The following is a 21423-nucleotide window of genomic DNA, read 5'->3' as shown; positions in this document are numbered from 1 at the left end:
TCTCGCAGCTAAAGCCCGCAATGGCTAAAACTCGGTCAAATGAACAGTGTGCAGGTCACGGAGACAGAACAGAAGAAGAAAGAAAAGGGAGAAATCTACAACAACAAAGGCAAGAGGCGAATACTTGTTAACGAATGATATGTAGGCGCTGCAGCTGCAGGCAGGTACGGAGGTCCATTGGGGACAAACAGTGCAGGCTGCTGAGATGGATTGCATGGAGTGCCGGACCCCCTGCAGCCACACAAACACCATTCTACACTGAAATGCTCTAATTTACTCTATACGTGCCTATTCTAAACTGCTGGGCTTTTTTTCTTGTTAGAAGGAAACAAAGGTCAAGTGACTATGCCCTGACTTTCCAAGGATCTTGTACTCTATGAAAGTTGCTTCGCAAAGTGAGGGAAATTTTTTTTACAAAGAAGAACAGAAACACAACAGCGAGGAAAGTAAAAGTAACGTAAAAGAGCAAAAAAGAAATACATGAGATGTGAATACAGACCAGACTCTCTTTCAGGTCTCGACAGAGTGAGTGGCCTGAATGTAAAAAGTTCATTATGGACACATGACCGGCTTTTTTTGGTAGCCTCACTGTGGCATTGTCGCGCCGAGGTTTGTGGGTTTATGGGGTTTGAGGTCCGCACAATGGAGCAGGGAAGGAGAGCGTTGAGCAGAGGCCCCATGGCTGGGCTCGCGGCATGGAACACTGTACAATTAGCCAGCCTCTGCGTTCTGCCGGCTTATAATTATCAGCGCTTGCCTTAATTGACTCCCTTAGCCTGCTGCAGAGGGACCCCCCCCCATACCCCTTTCCCCCCTGCTCGATGGAGGCCGCCAAGCGCCACGCCAGGCTCTCCAAAGTCATTTAGAAAAGCGCTCATATTTTCGACACAAAAAAGGGGGAACATTTGGTGAGAGAGAATTCATCATCAGGTGTCTAGAGGTTTTCCTTAATAGAAAAGCTGAGTCCCACTGAGTGCGCTCCATGTAGCGGCCAGCCACGCATGCTCAGGACCAGCAAGCCGCCATTCGCAGCGGGCCACAAGACATTAACATAATTTTATATAACACAGGCACCCGCACTGGAAATTTAATACATCTCAGCAAATACGAGACAGCCGTTTTGCATAATTTTTTTCCCCCTCATTCTCCACCTAGCTTTCTCTCTCCCTTCTAGCTCTATCTGTCCTCCTTCCATGTCTCTCTTCCGTCTCGTCTTCCCTCTCTCTTGCTGCCACTCTCCTTTGCCCCCACCCCCCCTGCACAACCACCCCATGGTGCTGCTCTCACTAGGAGAGGGGAAGTTCATTACCTCAGCTAAATCAGAATTAGTCCCTTCATTTTGACGGGGCGAACTTCATTAGAAAGGCCCTTCCTTAATCCAGCAGGGAGAACTGATGAATCTACATGGGGGCAATAATTTGCTTCATGCAGCACATTCAGCCACTTCCTCCACACTATCTCTCCCTTCTTTTTTCGCCGTGTTTCTGGCTTTATGTACTTTGGTCACATTTTTATTAGATCTACAAACAAAAAAAAAAACAACAATGAAAAAAAAGCAGAAAGGAAAACACCTGCATATAATTAACTAATAGTGGTGGAGATGGTGTAAAGAATGAGTTATGCTGTTTGGAATGTCCTGTCTCCCCAACAGACTTCTGGGTCTCTGGAGCAGCCACGGCTGACTTGGCTGACACTCAAATACAGACTGAGTGAGTACAGCCAAAAGCAGGCTTGGTCTGTGGGCCTGAGGTAACTGCTAAAGATGATTTTTAATGCCATGATTATGCTCCAGAGTTTTAGGATATACAAATCTTTCACGAGCATGTGATTAGAGGAAATAAAAAAAGAGAGCTGTAGAAGTATAAATATTTGCTGTTATGAAAGTGAGACTCCATCTGTCCTTTATTTTTGGTTTTCTTTTCCAAAAACCTGCACAGTTTTAAGAAGGATTTCAAAAGAGATAGGCTTCAAAAGTTGTCCAGATCCTTACAACAAACTAGAGGGCGAAGAGACGTGAATCGGGACAGACAGCCCCTGACTGCCATACCACAGCGCCTGGTGTCAAACAGATGTGCAGCTTGGCAGCTATGCTCCCCAGAAAACAGAGAGCCCATGGATTCCAGGGTGGTGCTGGAGTCTTGTTGCCCTCCCCCTTCCCCCTTCCCCCATCCTCCATCAGCCCCAACTCCCTCACACTGTGCCCCTGCAGTCGCCCTCCCTCATCACCTCCACACAGGGGTCCCCTGACTGGTAATCTCGTCCCTCGAATGTGAAATCTCCGACAGTGCTGCCCCGCACTTTTACCCCCTACCTCCACGGCTGATGGGTAAATTGGAATGGCGCACCCTGCTGGTGCAGAGAGCTCTGAACAGACAGCAGTACACTCACGCTGAGGCACCCCTCGCACGCTCCGTCTAATATAGTGGACATGCACACGCTCTCCAAGCTGCAATATCCATGCACAGACACATAAGAGTCTCACGCTCACAAAGCTTTAGGTAAATAAAAAAAGAAAACAAAAAAAGCCTCATAAAGATACACACATCGAGATGCAACCTAGGTGTGCCATGCATGATGCGTTCACCCTCATCTGCATAAAGATTGAATGTATGATAAATAAACGGAGAACTCCATAGTCAATATATGTACAAATTTAAATGCGCATCATCTGAAATGGCTCAGCTTGGGTCCTCTTACAGACACTGCATCTGACTTCTGTTACCATGGGGTCTCTATAATGTGCACAATGTAGGACAGAACACACATAACAGATAAACAGCATAAACCGCAGAGTAAATGTGCACATTGCTAGGCTCCCAGTGCGTACGATAAGCATAGCCAACTTGGTGTTTTCCGTAAGCGTACTGTAAAACATTAATAAATAGTAACAGGATAGAGGTTATTTGTTATAAAATGCAGTCGGGAATCAGAGTAAAATTTCCCACGGGGCTTGTTTAGCTGTCCAAGGCTCCCACTCTCATCTATCTGTCTATTATCTGTCTATCACTTGGTGCTCTGAAACATGTGTGGACGGTTGAGTCCACCCTCAAATCACAGGGACATCCTAAATAGTCAGTGGGACCTGAAGGGGCTAAAGATCACTGCAGCAGAAGCCACAGAGGCCTTCCTGTCAAAGGCAGTGCTTTCAGGGGGCCAGGGGTGAGGGGAAGCCAGAGGGAGCGAGCCAGAGACATGACATACATTTCATTACACTTAAACCAACTGTGGGTTCAACTCAGAGCCCTGGATTTCCAATGGCGTCTCAAAGGATGGAGTAAGTGGAGGTGTAAGAGAATGGTTTTTACAAAGAACACAATGGGTAGGTGGACAAAGGCAGGCAGCTGGACTAATTGCTTGGGGCCTTGCAGGAATATTTTTCTAAGTACTTCTGTTTAAAGCTCAATTTAGTGGCTTATGTCATGCATCTGCGAACGAAAACGGTATTTAGGATTCATATTTGTTAATGCATTTTCAATTTATCCTTTAATATTTAAATGCTTTCTGTTGTACAGTGCTTGTTTGACATTAAGGTGGCATCAAAAGCATCCGCTCTCCACCCTTGTTTTCTGTTTTCATTGCTCTCTGAAGGCTCGGTTTAATTTCTGCCCCTTAAAAGCAACCTTAGATGGGTTCGGGGCAGAAGAGGAGAGGAGAAAAACGTACTTATTCCAGCGATGACGAGAGCAGTCTTTTCAGCGAGAGCTCTCCGATCCTCGTAGAGAATACTTGTCCATTAAGACTGTCAGAGGATGCTCTCAGAAATGAGAATCCATATCTCTGGAGAGGACAGCAGGGAGCATGCTCAGATAGGGGTTAAAGGAAAACGAGCAGGATGGGCGTCCTGTAAAAAAGGCCAGTGTGGCCTAACGCTTATGGCGTCGTCACATGCAAGCACTGTAAATACATGCTTGTAGTCACAGCTGCTTCATTATGGAAAATATAATTTGCAGTCTAACCTACTTTGTTTTACAAAGAAATGTCTATTTAAAATTCCTTAGAGTATCATTATAATGGCGATAGAATTACAAAACACTATTATTATTGCTCGCTTGGGGGGAGCCCCCACTCATTAAGCTTCTAAGATGTCGTGGGTTTTGATTATTCTATCAGCGTCATGCTCTTATTATAGTGACAAACTCCTGCTATTTTGTTGCCAATCTCCTTCCAGCTGTCATATCTTTTGAAAGATCAGAAAACCCTTCAAACGCACTCGTGATATATCTTCAGATTCACCAGACGTTGCTTGATTCCCCCATTGAATTTGCAGGATTAACTTGAGGAAGAAACGTCTCATATTTCTTAACTGGTTGCTATGTCTGACATCAGAGTGTATGAGATTCTAGGATACTGGTATTGTCCAGGGGAGGTAACCCTCACTCTAACCGTCAGCGCTTCACCAAGTGGGACAGAGATGATTAAAACACACCATGGCTGTGACTGACAGACTCCCCACTGCTTCCAGAAGATGACATGTCTCCAAGTCACACAGAAAAGCAACTCCTCTAATTTTAACTCTGACTATAACACCAACCCCCTCTGTCAAAATCCACAAAAACAGCCATGCTGAGATTCTTAACCACAATAAAAGTGATAACAACTAAACAGAGAAATAAGTTTAAAAACAACAATGGGGAGGGAGGAGACAAAAGGGCTGAGAAGGCGCCATTTCCCTCTGGTGCACACAAACAGCAGGAACCTGTGAGCTTGTGACAACACCTTCAAACATTTCTGTTACTTTCACAGAAATATCTGATGCTGATGCTCCAATGTGATGCTTCTGCAGCAGTCTTGTCCCAGCGCACATTCGTCTTGGCAAGCTCTTGGTTACCAAGAAGAAGAAGAAGGAAAAAAAAGGGTTAGAAAAAAACACCCCGCTCTCCTAACTGACTGTGTTTGACATTTGTCATGACAGGAATACAGTGAGAGAAGGAAAGAGAAGAGGAGTGAGAGATGGGAGGGGAAGAGGAAAATGGAGGAGTGGCAGAGGGTGATCGATGTGTGAAATTGTATGTGTGAAAAAAATAATTCTGCATTCTCCGGGTTTGTTGCAAGTCTCGTTTTTTCATGATGAGGAGGACAGAGGGGGGTTTCCTGTTATTGTCACGTTGTGTAGAGAGCTCAGGGTCGCTGTACTAAATGATTCACAGAAAACTGAATCTTTTACATTGGCGTCAGCAATTCAGCCGGGCGCCCTTGTGGGGGAATTCTTTTTGTGTGTTTTTATTGAAGTCTGCATTGAGCGCGCCCAAAAGCTCTGACAGGGGGCCCCCGAGGGCGCTTGTCTTCACCTCCAAATCATAAGATGGAGAGACGAAGCTCCCTCTGTGCTCTAAATTATACCCCTCAACACCCCCTCTTGCACACAGACTTGCAACCCTGCCCTCCCCACCCAAAAAAATAAAACACAGAGGCAGAGAAGAAAAGCCTTCAGTAATACACTCCCAGTGGAGCGCTCCACGATCGCTCCGCGCTGCCGGAACAGCTGACAAGCTCGATGCGGTGGGTCCGTTCCCTGCGGTCTGTCAGAGTTGGTGCTACAGCATGACGGTTAGTACTTCTTCTCTGGGGACGGGCCTTCTTTGACTGCCCCTATGTGCCCCTCATATGACGGGCCCCTCCGCTGACCCATGGAAGCTCCGTGGCTTTGACCCAATTACTGTTGCGGGTAGGTAAAACTCTAGGTTAGGTGCCCCCTTTTGTCTCGTTGCCTCTCCCTTGCTCCCCGGTGATGGCGAGACCCATCTGAGGCTCCTTTCATATTCAGAGGAGGTCAGGGGGAACAAGCAGAAAGGGCAGAAGGAGGCGAGGTTGTTACAAGAGGGTTGGTGTAATTTGATCGCCGGGCACAGCTGCATAAACATGGGTATCGAGGAATTTCTGTCTACTTGATGGGATTGACTTTGCATGAATGGCCCCTATTTCCCCTCCAAAATGGGCCATTTTCCACATGTCTCAATGAATATGACAACCTCTCCAGCAATACGAGTGCAGTACCGAAACTGCAAAAACCAGCTCAGGGTAGCTTGTGCCTTTTTTCGAGCTGTGAAACTCACCCTCTCTGGCTGTCTTTGTTAAAGACCTTATCCAAGTCCTGCTGCCTGAACTGTCAAAAGCAGCCCCATCCTCTCCAAAATGCCCAAACAAAATAAACCAACAACCGCTGGCAGGGTCAGAGGGCAGCAGCTCTGGGTGCCTGGACTCTGGCGAGCCCTCTGATTGGTGGAAAGGGCAGTGAGTAAAAGGGAATCTTTTCAAAGTGAAATCTCCAGCTGATGGCTTAGAGCTCCACACCCCACAGTTTGTTTCTCTTGCTGCTGTCAGGAGTTTTGCCCGAGCCATTTGGAGGGATTAGAAAAAGTAGGGAAGGAAAAAAAAAAAAAACCTCAACTGGGCAGATCGTGTGTACTGTAGGGTCTGAGTGATGGCTCCAGGACCCCTTGGAGAGTGATAAACCTTTGACCTTGACAGCCCCCTGTGGTGACCCCTGACCTCTGGCTTTTTGCCACAGACTCAGTAAGACAGGTGCAAGCAGGAGAGTGACCACAGCCTCACTGTCTTGGCCAAATTTTCCCTCATTCGACCTACAGTACCTGTCCTGGAAGTCAGCACAAACTATGTAAAGGAGTAGAAACAACTGAAGCTACGATGTAACTTAGATTTAAGCAGGAGTGCATAGAAATATTAGCAAAGTGCACACAATATGTATTACATAAACCAAAATCTTTGTGAATCAGTAAATTATTCTAAGAAAAAAAATGCTAATAGGAAAAATGGGAGGGGGGGGGGGGGGGGGGGGAATTCAGGCAAGAGTACAGAGGCTCTAAACTAAAGCCAGTTTACAAATGGAACAGTTCCATTTTGGAAAAAAAACCACTTTGTGAAATAATACATAATGTTGTGCAAGAAATCTAAGTGTGGATATTATTAAAGATGAAGCACAGTGACACGTCACACAGTTTTCTGCTGCACAGCGGGCACTAGCTCCAAGGTCGCGCCAGTCCGCGCCAGTCTTTCTGCAGATCCATTTCCTCTCCCTAGGCACTTCCCTCATGTTGTTGGCCTAGTGATTCAGTGCCTTGCATTAAGAGCAATTCACCTGCCTCCGGCGTCCCAGCGGCACAGGTCCCCTGGGGAAACCAGGTGGAGCATAAAAAAGTTCCACATATGGTAAAGTCAAGCTGCTTGGAGGCTGCCGTGTGTCTGCTGTGGGGATAGAGGCTCCTAAAAGGCCCAGCTGGTACTTGGAAAAGGGCTTCTGCATTACTACACCTCAGTGTCTGTTTGGGCTCCCCTTTGCAAAGTGTTGGCCGGTGCACATGACCAGCCATTTTAGATTTCTCCCTCTACCCCGCCTCATCCCTCGCTCCCTCCCGTCTTCCAACTGGTTCTGTATCCAATTGAACATTTGGTCCTCCACTGCTGGTTAATCAAATTCCTCCATCTGGCCCCCTTATCCCTGTGGAACACAAAAGGTGCAGCCTGAGCCCGGGTCCAAGTGCATATTGGGAGGGAGGAGGGGGGATGGAGACAGGGACTGCCTACCTAACTTACACAGCCCAGTCAACTAGATCAGGTAGAGAGCACGAGGCCAGGCCTGATCGTTTTGGGCAAACAGGAACAGCTTGGGACTAAGTATCAGAGCCCTGCTGTTCATATAGAGCTCAGGGACTGCAGTGGGTTCATATGACAGTAGGAGGGTTTTATGAGCTAATACCTCCACATACACTGTAGAATACAGAATAGAGTGGAGCCTAAGTACTACTGGCTACAACAGAAGGCAAACACTGCCCTGAAACACTCATGTTATTCAGTCTCCATGGCAGTAGAGGGCACTGCTCTTATCTAGGAACAAAGAAAAAAGAAAGAAAAGGGAAATAAAGACATTTATGTTAAAACTGCAACTTTGCTTGTTGTCTTCTCACACCGCTTCCTTGAGTTCAAAGTGTATCAGCAGCTAAGTAGCGTCTTTACTCTGATCAAAAAAGAGCTTTCTTAAGATATCACACAAAGCCAGCAGGGATCTTTTAATTCTCTAGAGAGACTATGAAGCCTTCACAAAATATCACATTAACTACACATTTATTAGAAGAGACCTTTAAAAAAGCAGTCCTGCCTCCAAAGTTAAACAGGTTTCAAAGTGCGCTCACTTCCACATAAAGCTTCCCTTACAACTTTGACACACGCAGCCGATCACGACTGCTCTTTGCTCTGATTCAGGAGGAGGACCTGAGGCGAGGTGAAGAAGGGGACATAAAGTGAGTCACAGATATGGAAACACATGGCATCTCAAGTGCTAGCTCTACCCTTTCATAATATCTATTGTTTGATTTCTATTCATGTCCAACCATCCTCTCCCCTGCCAGGTGGCAAAACATGTGTCAATAATTAAACTGCTTTTACATAACAGGATACAGGAACACAATGCAATTTGCTCCCCATATTTCATTGGGCCTTTATGAAAGCACATGAGAGAGTGTAATTAATCAAACCACTGGAATATGTGAACGGCAATTTCCACTTAATGGCACTTACAGGGATTGGGTCCCTTAAGCACCACGTTCTATCTACCAAACGAGCGGGCTTCATTTTCATCTTCATAGTTCAGACAATAAAATCTGTGGATGTTAAACAACACCCATTTGACATTATGAAGTCAGAAAACAACATCAGACTGGATCCGTGTAGCCATGTAGGTCTTGTGCTTTTGGACACGCACACACTGTAGCAGTCGAGTGTGCTCCGGCCAAGTTCGGGGTGACTGCAAATGACTGTTGTGCTTGGATTTCAGAAATTAATATTGTTTTTAATGATCTTGCTTTGACCTCAAACCTGAGTGTATTTTCTGTATTCACTTAACCACGGGAGGCTAACCAACTCCCAGCCTGGGACAGGAAGAGGATCATTCACTGCTTTTAGTGGCTTTCTGTGAGAAGATGGTCCTAGTCTAAATGGCACCCATGTCCCTAAAAGTGTTTCTCTCTTCCCCACCTCTCTTTCTCTCCCTCTGCCTCTCCAAAGACTCCTCTAAGTGCAGCATCTTGTTTCAGTAATTCAGCCAGGGCAGAGACAGTGGAGAGAGGAAAGTAATCGATTTCTCTCTCATTTGGTTCCTCCTAGACTTGCTGTAAGGCCTCTTAGGGGAGTTCTGGACTATTGGACAGGACAATGTTATGGGAAAGAGTGTCATTGTGTTTAAGGTCATCGTTACACCAAGGTTTCATTTTGAGTGTATTTTTATTGGTGTATGGAACCAAGTAGACAAACAAACAATGCTGCCGCCATTTCCAGGATGGCAGACATCAAGATAGGCCAGCGCTGTTCATAATGGCAACACCATTTGAATGATAGAGAGAAATATCATGCTCCACAGCAACATGATCCACTGCAGAGATATTCTCAGAAAACTGCAGCTAAGTACTAAGCTTTTAGGTCCATAGGTAAATTTGCGTCTATAAAAAGCCACTCTTGCTAAATAATTTAGAGGAAATGTCTTTACTGTATGATCACTATTTCTGCTTCATGCTTCATATCATCTTTCCAAAGGAGGAATAAAAAAAAAATGACATGGAAGAATTGGGGAGGACTTCATAGTTTCAGCAGAAACTTTAAAAAGGTCAAAACAGAGAAATTCATTATTTTTACATCTAAATAATCATCATGGTGAAAAAAATGTTGTTTTTTAACATGTTATGCATCTTTAAACTGTGAGCAGGGGTACAATTCACCTTCTCTGACCCCTTAGGGCACCTTTGCTGGGCAGTAGTAGCGAAATCTTTAGCCTCTATTCGGCGAGGCCTCATCAACAGGTCGGTAGCTGCTTTAGCCAGTCTGCATCTCTTTTGCATCTGGGGCTCTTTACAGTGTCTAATCATTCATTCTGTGTTTCAACTCCATGCCAGCCTCCTAAATTCTTAATAACAGTCGGTAACTCTCAGGTTGGGCTTCCATTCATTTACATCTGATTGAGATATTCTTGCACAAAACCAATTAAAAATGCAGTTTTACTACCTGCACCTCTTGGCATGCATTATTTTCAAAATAGAGACCAATCTCGTGTGTCATTAGAGTGCGGCAGCTGCAATATAAACAAGACAGATCTATCTATTGTTTATTACCACCTCGGGCTTTTTACCCAGAGGGCAGAATAAGAAAGGGAGGGGCAGAGGTCAGCGTAATTACCATTCACTTCTTCCTTAGAGTCAGACAGTGCTAAGACATGCATTGGCAAATTCCATGGCAGCATCGTATATCACATTACCATAAAGCCCCAAAGAGCTAACCTTTGTTCAATTCCATTTGATTCTAAGAGAGGAAAACACTGACAGCCTCATCCAGGCCCGGTGTTTCAAGAGTTCAGTTGTTTGTCTTTCAGTCTTGTGACTGTTCTTGCTAAAGATGTGCTATTCCAAAAATAACGCGTCAGGGGACACTGGGGGATCACTGAATCATCCTGGGTAGAATATCACATCATCTGGAGAGATTCAAGGTTCAGTCTCAAATTAAGCCTGAGAAAAAAAAGAGGCAGCTTGCCTTAAAAACATTACAAATTATTTATTTCCAAGCCTTTTTAAATAAACACCCTAATTTAATAATTGTATATTTTTATTCATGCCAACATCATCTATATTTCTAATCACAACAGCTTTATATTTTTCTGTGATGCCTGATACTGTGCCCTTAAAGAATTCACCTGAAAGCACTTTCCATTTCGGCTTCTGTTAACAAATAGCAAAGCACGAGCATTTGCAGCATCACCTCACTCTAATATGCTTTTTTTTTGACTGAAAATACGAACACCGGTGCTGACAGAATGTGAAATACTGTTTCTGAGCAGAGGGGGCTTACTCCCAATGTCTTCAGTCATGCTTAAAGTCAATAGATCCAGTGCTTTGTAGCAGTCTTTAGGTGGCACAGAAGGACAAATGTTGCCATGGAGGATGAAAGAAATGCAAAGATGAGAAACGAGTAATAGACCACGCAGGAGAGAGAAATGCAGACGACAAAAAATAAAGAAATACAAACATAGGAACGGGCAGAAAAGGGGAAAATAGAGAAAAAGGCTGTGAGGAAAGAAAGAAAGAAAGAAAGAAAGAGAGAAAGAAAGAAAGAAAGAAAGAGAGATCTGTGAATTTCCTCTTCCTCCCCTGAGACCTCCCTTGATGCCAAGCATTCATCATCCAGCCTCTAATATCAGTTATTCTGTGGCTCCTCTGCTTACAGCAGAATTAATTTCTGCTTTAATTACTCTCATCGGCGGAATGCTGATGAAGGAGAGGGACGAGGCATTCTGGGACTCGGGCCTCATTCCACCGCTTTAATTTGAATGAATTCCACCCGGAGACGCTGGCAAACAACTGGCAGCCGAGCCCCGGGAGCCACTCTGGGACTGCGCAGAAGAGCTGCAGCCATGGCCCCCACCAACCAAGCTACCTTGTGTGTGCGTGCGCCTCTGTGTGTTTCCGTGCTTATGTGTATTATGCGGTGTGTGTGGATTGTGCGTGATTCCGAGTGCCGAAGTGAAAAGGCGTGGAGGAAGAACACACAAGATGAGGAGGAAAGGAGGGAAAAAAAACAGATTGATAGATTAAACGATGAGCGCCTGTACAATGTGTAAACGCGCTTGCAGTGTGTGAAGTTGCATGTGTTTTGCATCCAGACATAAATGTACTTGAGGATATGGGGCGAGAGAGCAGAACTTATATGGAAAAAACAAACTGTAAATGATTTCATAGACACACGCACGCACGCACGCACGCACGCACGCACACAAAGATTCAGTGCAAACAGCTCTGTATGGACACAAAACATATGAAATATGAACAACACCACTGACTGCAGCCCACTGTGCAACACAAGTGTTAGTTTGAGAGCAAAAATCATTAATACTTAATTTGATTATTCTAGATATGGCACATCACACTCTCCAACAACCCCCCAGTTCATGTATCATACAAGAACTGCAAGTATAAAAGAGAGAAGCAGGAATTAACCACACGAATAGGAAAAAGGTTGCGCGTGTGAGATGCACAGTCCAGATTTGCATAATGAAAATAACTGCAGAAACGGTATAATATCACACACAGCTACGTCGGCAGTGGATGAGAGAGAGTACGGCCATAATTGACTTCTCTCCAAGCCAGCTTGGTAGTTACAGAATGTAGCATATTGGATAAGGATTGTGATTGATTATGTTGGTCTGCCATAAAGATTCGTTTGATTAAATGTAACCATGGGTTTCTTTTCCAAGTCCTAATGAAGCAGCAATTTGAAACTGAGAGACTGGAGGTGGAGCCAGTCTGGCTTGCACCATCTATCTATGGTGATGATGATATAAGGCTTCAAAACAAGAGCCAGTGCAAAATGTAAAGATTTTTTTTAAACCCAGTTAACACAAACGTATTTGTAAAACTCTAGTTTAATGCAAACAAATTTAGTATTAGTGTAGTGCCTCTAAAATGGGCTGAAACACGATTTAATGCCACTTAAGAATTAAAGGATATAATTCCCCATATTACTATTTATTTAATATGTATATATAAGACAGGGGATGCACACAGTCACGGTCAAGCCCGAAACATAGCCCGTTCCATTACACTTTTTAACATCATCCCACATAACACAATTCATCTCCTCCAATTTTATGTTCTGAGCCATCCCTCCGCTAGTTCAGCAGAGTGCAGAAAGGGAGGTAGGTGTGACCTCCACTGACCCTGAAACCTCTGGACAGGTGGGCGGTGGCCTATGTGCACTGTCCATTTTGGCAGCAGCTCACTTCCCTCCCCCGGCAGGTAGCTCGGGCCATGATGAGCAGCTGGGTCGCAAACACTAAGCACATTAATATCTTCTTAATGATAATAATCATTATGGCATAAGCACCTTCCCCAAAGTGGGAAAGCACACGAAATGTGCCAGAGTAGCATCGTCGTTAAGGTAAAAAAAAAAAAAAAAAAGACAAGAAAACCTGAGATGAAATGACTCTTTTAATGGGCAGCAACTTACAGCCACCAGGATAACGCAGACACTAATGTAATAATGTGATAATGAGATACACCGATGACATTAGGGAGACCAAAAACTCAATGAAACCAGTGTGAATTGCTGCATGAAATCTGCACTTGAAACTGGCTTTGACACAATTATCAAATCAGATATAGATATCGTTGCATGTTAAATACACAGCGCATATATAAAAGTGACGTTATCAGAGAGCTACATGCATGCTTTAATTAGTACAAGCTACTTCTTTATGCCTCACATGCTTTTTTTTCTGGAGTTAGTGGTGCACTTTACCACCTTGTCTCTGCATGGCTTTTGGAATCCATGCTGCATTTCCCATATACTCGCCTCATTTAATATAACTGTCAGTATTCACCTATCATAGGCCATTATCTGTCTCATCCGCGTTCATTATTGAAGCTAATGATCTGTTGTCCTCTCTGCTCCCCATTGAAGGAGGACTACATTAAAAGTCTCTTACTAACTTAATTAGTAATTATAAATGTTAAAAGATTAATCAGCGAGTGAGTGGCTTAAGGTTTACGTCTCTAGGCAGCAGTGGGACGAATGGAGAGACAAAGAGGCCATGTCGCTTCAGTGTTCACACTCCACTGTCATGCGAGAAATGGAACAAGGTATCTGTAAAAGGAAATTGGAAGTGTGACCATTTTTCTTTTTTTAAAATTCATTTTTAATGAGCATGTTTGCGTATGCAAAGAAGTATGGCAAACAACGTGCTAGCTCGTGTGTTTTTAGCCCTCGTCTTTAAGCGACAACTGTTTCAGATAAACATAGCATTTCCTTTCTATAATCTGCAAGCACCACTCTAGAAGATATAATGCTGTTACAGGAAGCAGCATTTAATATGGTAACCTATGATGCATGCGGTACTCACATTATCTCTTTCTAACAAGATGGAAATAGATCCGCTTAATTAAATCCTGGGTGTACACTAATTCCTTACTAAATCTGCACCTCTCTGACAATTCTACATCAGCAACACCGCGCACTCAAGTAAACATATAAGCACTGATATCAACATTAAACCTTAATAACGCATAAGGCTTTCATCCAGGGAGTTCCTGTGTGATTTCCATTAATGTGAGGGGAATCGCCCAGGACCATCTCCCTGTTTTCCGGAGTGTGTTGATGCTCAAGCCGGGGGGTTCGAGAGGAAAACAAAAAGGAGCGTTAGCTGTGCTTAGTTGTGGGATGGCGGAGTTGCTAAATTTCTTGTCTGAACTTGAGCCACACTCGCGAGAGAAGCTATACTTTTATTTACTTCGCCGCTTCGGTCAAAGGAGACGGAAAACACTCATATATAATGGAGACGGGGAAACATTTCGCATTTAGCTCTGGCCTCAATCCCATGGAGGAGAATTGCTGGTGCTCTGACTGTTGAAGTCTTATCACACAAGACACGCAGAGTGGGGTGATAGTGGGGAGGCTGGCGGGTGGCCTGCAGCACCTGAAACCTATTAGAGAGTTTTGGAACATTCCACAGGGTTCTTCCACTTTGGCCAGAGGGCATCATAAAGGTCCTCGCAAAGAAGGTTCATGCGACTCAGATGCTGACAAACAGCCAGCAAGGTGAAACACTAAAAACTGGATATGGGAGAGTTTGATGAAGAAAAAAAAAACTGTGTTATGTTGCTGTGTTTAGGAAGAAAACATGAGTCTTTTAAAGTCCAAAATGGTCTACATTTTCTGCACTTATATTCAGAAGGAGTTTGCCTCCATAAAAGAGCTGATTAAACACATTTACTGTTGGCAAGCAAAGCGAAACTTTTGTCAACTTTTTATCAAATGGTTTGCCATCTGGATTTAAAGCAGTAGGGGCCCAATAGTGTGCTGATAGTAAAAATAAACATGCATAAACACAGACATAGCTTACTGCCAAATTTCTTGACTGCAGCCTTGCCTTTCATATATATATATATATATATATATATATATATATATATATATATATATATATATATATATATATATATATATATATATATATATATATATATATATATATATATATGCTGTGAGGAAAGAAAGATATATATATATATAGATATATATATAGATATATGTGCGTGTGTGTGTTTTAGTGGTACCAATGCCCATCACTTTGGCTGGATTTGTGTCCATGCCTCAGTGTTATGCTCACTGGGTTTAGCTCTATGGGTGTCTGTGGCCTCTCCTCTGGCCGCCCGTGTCCATTTGCTCTGCGGGTATGGCAGGCCTGAGCTGACAGATGGCCGCCCCTCTCCATTCCGCTCCAGAGTAACACAGTAACTGGTTTTTCCTCCGCCGTTGACCTTGCCACAGCCAGCCAGCAATCCAGGCTGGCACTCGGCCTGTCGAACAGGAGGGTAATGAAGTCCAGCGCTGCTCACATGATTATTAAGGCTTTGACGCTGGGGGGCCTTTCAGAACCCTATTCCCCTCCCCGCTCCTCCCCTGTCTACCATTCACACAGCCAAAGTTTGATGAGGATAGTCATTTGTTACATGGTACTTTGGAAAACCACCATTGTGGTCCATAAAGCTAAAACTTTTTTGCGGCACTCTTTTGTTCTCTGTTTGTTTCCTAAAACAAACCTCTCTACACCTATGAAGCTTGCTTAATAACAGCTTTGAGAACAACACTGGAAGCCATTTCTATTCAGCAGCATATGATAGCTACAGAATGACATTCCAAAAATACGCCAGGTAAGAGCCCCTACACAAAGTTAGGTCATATCTATCACACTACTGTTGGTGCTGACAACCTCTAAAAGCAGTGCAGTTCAGTGGTTGCACTCCACTTCATTCTCACTGCAAGTCTCCCTTACCACAAGCATCTCTAGGCACGCCTGGAACCCAGGTCCCATCAGGGCCAGAGTGGGATTTGAGAGGTGTAGGTTGCAGATCTGACCTTTACTAAGGCAGGACTGTCTGTTTGCACTTCTCCCATAAGCCCCCCTCCAGTCAGACTGCTAAGCAACCCCAGCAGACCAGGGGTGTGCATGCACCTCCGGCCTTGGTGACATCTTAGAGACCATGGGGAGGTGGAGTAATGCAGAGGTTAATTCTGATCATCCAGTATTTATGGGCTTCACTTCAGAACAAGGGTTGGCATTAACACTCTAAAGGAGACATCTCTCCTGTATATCAATAAAACATAACAGAAGGACAGGGAGAGCCTACCTTTATTCAGGTCGCCAAAGTCCTTAACTAAGCCTAGGATGGGAAAATTGGAAAAATATGCCAGTGAATGTCTTTAAATTCAAGGTATTTAAATCTAAATGCTCCTTTTGAACTACTATTAGTCCCGTACAACGATTAACTCAACAACTGAGCAGATTTCAGCCAATCACTGGCAGGAATTTGCCCCAAGTCACCATGGTGACATCAACCTACCAATTGCGATGCAGTCAGGGGCAGCAAGAGTTCGCCCGGAGTTTGTACAAACAGGCTGTATGAACTGAGAGCATCAGATATTTTCTCACATGTTGGCCTAGTCTGTGAGGTGTGGGGAAATGTCAGGAAAATCAATAGATAAGGACCACATCAGACTGAGCTTGTCTGGCCTAGCAACAGAGCATCCCCATGGTGATGTCAATTACCTCTGCTTTACAACAAAAACACCAGGAAGAGCAAAACAGTCTCTGCAATGCTGTTAAACTTTTAATACAGTCTCCTGGTTACATTGAGGAATTTGTAAAGAAAAAAAAAAGAAAGAAAAAAAAAGCCCAACTTTTTCTTGTTTTCCATCCAGACAGGTAAGTAACACAGTGGGTGCGAAAATCTTATTGATAGCTCTTTTTTATGCAGCTCGCTCTGATTTCTATTCTCCTCATGGACCCCACATTAGTCAGGGAGAGGTATAATGTAACGAGCAGTAAGGTGCGCATAATTGCATATTAGCAGCAACACACTTGGCTGCACGGGAGGTGACTATGCTAACGAACAGAGAGGCGTTATTAATCACCAATTAATAAAAGCAGGCAGATATCACGCTCAGCATAAGGCATGCATGGTTTCCTTTGTTTCCAATGGCTGGTCCAAACCTGTTCTCTTATTTATTTCATACGATTGATCCTGTTCCTCTGCTGTGTTGTTTATTGAGTTCTGACTCTGATTTAGCCCCCTAGGAGTCAAATGAGGAGTGTTTGGTCATGTTTGTTAACAGATTACATGTGTATGTACTCTATGAATGAGCTCTAGAAACGGAGGGAACACCATCAGACGCACCTAATCAAAGAGGATTATAGGAAAAGAAACAAAGAATGAAAATACCACATTCTGCTTATGTATCAAGAGGGAAAAAAAGCACTTAATGGGGTAGTAAATGTGTTTCCACCAGGGCAGAGACAGTGATGGAGACCATATAATCAACATACACTGGCCAAGCTGCTCTAGGGGCCCAAGACAAGAGGATATGTGTCAAGGATAATTTGCGGCCCTTAGCAAGAAACAAAACAAGGCTTTCAGCTTCAAATACTGTTACAGTGTGCCTCCTGTCGGTTCTTCCAATAACAGCCAACACAGTGTGTTTTGCCAGGATGGAGCTCAGTTAATATGAAAATGCAAACGCTAGATACTGAGACAGAGGAATATTGAGAGATAGTGGACAGGGGGAATGAGAACGAGAGAACAGAGCGGAGGAGGAGAAACTAGAGGAGAGCTAAAGGCCTCTCACTCGCTCTCCTCTCCAGCTCTGTAACGGCCCACAGTGCCTGCTTCACACAGAGCGGCCAGCTGTACAGCAAATGTGCCTTTCCCTCTCCGCCCCCGAACCTTTCCACCCCTCCAGTGCCCCCCTTTGCCTGGGCCGACCAGGCCACTGGCTCCACTCTGAGAGAGAAGCCTCCTCCCTGACTTGGCTTCAAGCTCTGTGCTGTCACCAACCCAAAAAATCTGTAGAGGTGACCCCAAAAAACACTTTTTTGGGGGGGGGATGTGGTTTGGTTTGTTTGTTTACAGTTGTCCTTCTCAGTACTGCCACCTTGGCAGTAGCTACTTGGAAAGGACAGAAGTGAGATGAGAATGAGATTGAAAGCAGATATCACAAAAAAAGCTAAACCCTCTTTCACCTTCAGAACCCTTTAAGACAGAGCCCATGCTTCAAAACATGTCAGGGCTCTGAAAATCCACACAGGGACATTTGAAACAGTGCGATAAATGGGCCAAACGTGCCCCCCATGAGGCTCCAAATGTCATAGTTTACACTGGGGTCAAAGTGAAGCAATGGGGTGGCATGATGGCATGCTGATAAAACCAAACAGGCTTTTGTGTCAGTGAAGGACCTTCAAAGGTCCTCTTAAAAAAAAAAGAAAAGAAAAAAAATGAACGGGGACTACTATTTACATTTTTTTTTTTGCAATGCAGTTATTACATCTCAAAATGAGAAATTTTTATTCACGAAGAGGCCTTTCTTCTAATCTCAAAGAAAAACAGAAAATTAAAGAATTGATAGTGACTGCGACAGCTGAAAGCTGTATAAATCTGTGTGTCTCTGGAGAAAAATCGGACACCCTCAATTCTGTAAGTGTGCCATGCCAAAAAAACTCTAAACTAAAGAGTGGCCAGCTGTCTTCTGGCCTGCTATTAAATTGCTCCTTGGATGGTGGCGATATCATTTTTTTCTCCATAGGAGTATCACACCAGGTCCCCAAACAGAGCGACCAGCTGTACAGCAAATGTGTACTGATCCATCTGGGCCCTAGCAGGCTGCAGCCTCCATCTTAAGACACGTGGGGCCGTTCACAGGCTTGGCTGGGGCTGGTCCGCAACACACCCTTCTGCACCCACGGCTACCTCCGTCCCTTTCATTTACCTCCATTATCATAGTAAATGTTGAGTAGCTGAGCACCAGAGCTGCCCTTTATGTCTGAACCAGGAGCGTCATCATCTGAGTGTAATATCCATGCATCAAAATGTGCTGGCAGTCGGACAGAAGAGGCAGCCGCGACCACTTCGGCCTGATGGGAGGAGGTAAGGGGTGGAGGCTCATTGCGCCGGGTTTGAGGGAGACTATTGTATTACAAAGGCAGCTAATGTGGACTCGTCTGGGTGAGACGGGCTCAGGTTTTGTTGTTCCATACACTTAGCACTATGGTTATGTCACGGCACATCACTATATATAGAGTTATCAGTGTGAACTGACACCATGGAGCGGGGCATGGATGAAAACAACACCCCTATGAATCCAGCGTCTGCTCCATTACCTACGCTAATAACGCTGACAGCTGAGCGGAGATGACCCCAGCCCCCTGTTTCCCCTCTCCTGTGCAGATGGTCATTAAAAGGAGAAAGTGTCCCTTTTTTTTCTGTCGAAAAGATATTTAGAGCTTTTCCAAATGTGCATTTTTTGGGGGGTTGTTTTTGGCCCAAATTGGCTCTTCAGTGATTAAAGTGTGGGTTGAATTTAACCATGCTCCAAATTAAACAGAGCAATTTTTCAGAGGGTACGTAAAAGAACAAGATCAGCGCTTGAAACACGGCTCACATGTCGTACCTCACGCCTTGTCCATTAAACACATTTCCTTAACTTTACTTCATTCTGCTCTGTTTTCCTCTTGTTTGTTTGACAACTTCACATTACAATGAGTTTTGTTTTCTCCTTATTTTAGAGATCACAAAGCAAACGTATCTAACAGAAACCCTTTTGAGAAGTCAGATGAAACCTGTGATCATGTTGAATACAAAGCGATGGCATATCAGAGAAGTAAGACATCAGACAATAACCCAATCACCTATCCTCCTGTTATCTTAAGCTGTCTGAATTCCACTATTACGGGGAAACTGTGTGCTTGTGCGGCTGAAAAACATAAAATAACCAGTAGGGGGGTTTGTTTTCTACCCTCCCAGTGTGCTCCGTGCCTGCCTTTGCGAGAGAAAGGACTAATGCTGGCATGGTACTGTATTAGGCACCCCCAGTAGACTAGTGGGTGAGCAGATCGCAAAGATGAATACAAAATACACACCTACACACTCTCAGCTCATCTCTCTCTTTTGCAAATACACCGCAGCATCAAAATCACAAATCACATGCTTCTGATTGTTTATGCACAAACAGTGGGTCCCTGATAGAATTGCCTACCGGTCCTGATAGAATTGCCCACCGTGTTTAAATTCACCTGCGCCTAGAAGCGTGTCCCAAACAGAGAGGCGGTTTGGTTCCAGATCAATGAGTCTCTCTCCCACTGAAGACAACAGATAATGCAGTGTAATGAAAGAGCCGCCAAACGAGCTGAATAAATGAATGAATAAAGGAACGTGAGACCGGAATTCAGACGCCTACTTACTGCAGGCAAGAAAACCTGTTTTCCAATTGTCTGTTCCCTATAAATTATTCTGCCTGCATACAAATGACAACCAAAAGTAGAGACATTTTGAAAATGTGGAGCTTAGTCGTACACCAGCACTCTTAGCTGAGAAATCTTGCGAAATGAAATGCAAAATTTGGAATATTTCTTTTGATATTAAACACCGAAATGGCAAATATCCATTTTTTCAGTTGATTTGACGTCATAAAAGGAGAGAGCATGAAAGTATAAAATCTAGTATGCAGATCTCAGTCATCTGAAAACAGTACTTGTGTGACAAAGTACAACAGACAAACAAACCAAAAATACATATAGAAGAACTAGAGAAATTTTTACCTTTTTTTTTTTCAGAAAATTGATTGATAATCTTTGGGATGATCAGAATGATCAAATCTGTTTGATATTTCAATATTTGAACAATCTGTGTATTTTATTTTCCACTACTTCAAACTACCTTAATTACAGAGTGGTTTGAAGTGGAGAAATTCAGCTTGAAGCATGCACACGGACCATATTATACCATTCACATGCATGGAGAAATGAAGCTTGTGGGTTTATGAAAGCACAACACTGGGGATGCAGTTGATGGTCAAATAAAAAAATAATTCCACCTATTTGGTGATGTGATCCAGATACTTGTGAGCCTGAATGAGACAGGGTCAAATATTTTATTACATATCACATTTATTTTTAGTATGTGATTCATCTTTAAAAAGGTAGGAAAACACTGAAATTGGGTGAATTTTTCTTAATAATTTGCACACTGCGCGGGTGAGATTTTAACACTTAAATTGCATGCCTAAAAGATATGTTGATTAAATTTACGCTAGATTTTAGAAACACTTGGGAAATTTGGACAAACATATTTGTATATATTACACAAGCACTGTATTTAATGACTCTTGTTTCTGGAGTATAACAGAAACCATAATAAATGAATCAGAAAGTGCTATCTCCTACCCAGCATGTGGTTGGCCACATGAACTTGGATGTCCCATTCACTGTAGAACACCATCTGACATTTGATGCACTGGTATGTCTTCTTCTGTAAATCAGACAACAGGGATTACAGTCAAGTGTGAATAAAAGATATATGGTAGAAATATTTGTGTCATTTGTAA

General features: G+C 43.7%; 1 protein-coding gene across 3 annotated transcripts in view; it reads right to left on the bottom strand.

Annotated features, from left to right (window-relative positions):
- Positions 1 to 21423, bottom strand: part of znf521 (zinc finger protein 521) — an 88665-nt gene that overhangs the window by 23602 nt on the left and 43640 nt on the right. The window contains exons 5-7 of one of the 3 annotated variants that reach the window (XM_026150683.1): positions 21263 to 21347; positions 20914 to 20946; positions 20114 to 20179 (exon numbers count right to left, since the gene is read on the bottom strand). In XM_026150683.1, the coding sequence (XP_026006468.1) occupies positions 20114 to 20179; positions 20914 to 20946; positions 21263 to 21347 (184 nt within the window). The remainder of the gene's footprint in view (positions 1 to 20113; positions 20180 to 20913; positions 20947 to 21262; positions 21348 to 21423) is intronic. The other 2 variants (XM_026150684.1, XM_026150685.1) reach the window with 2 other exon arrangements.

The sequence above is a fragment of the Astatotilapia calliptera genome, chromosome 18 (assembly GCF_900246225.1).
Source record: "Astatotilapia calliptera chromosome 18, fAstCal1.2, whole genome shotgun sequence".
NCBI lineage: Eukaryota > Metazoa > Chordata > Actinopteri > Cichliformes > Cichlidae > Astatotilapia > Astatotilapia calliptera.
Note: the sequence above shows the minus strand (reverse complement) of the source record. Positions and strands in the feature narration are given on the sequence as shown.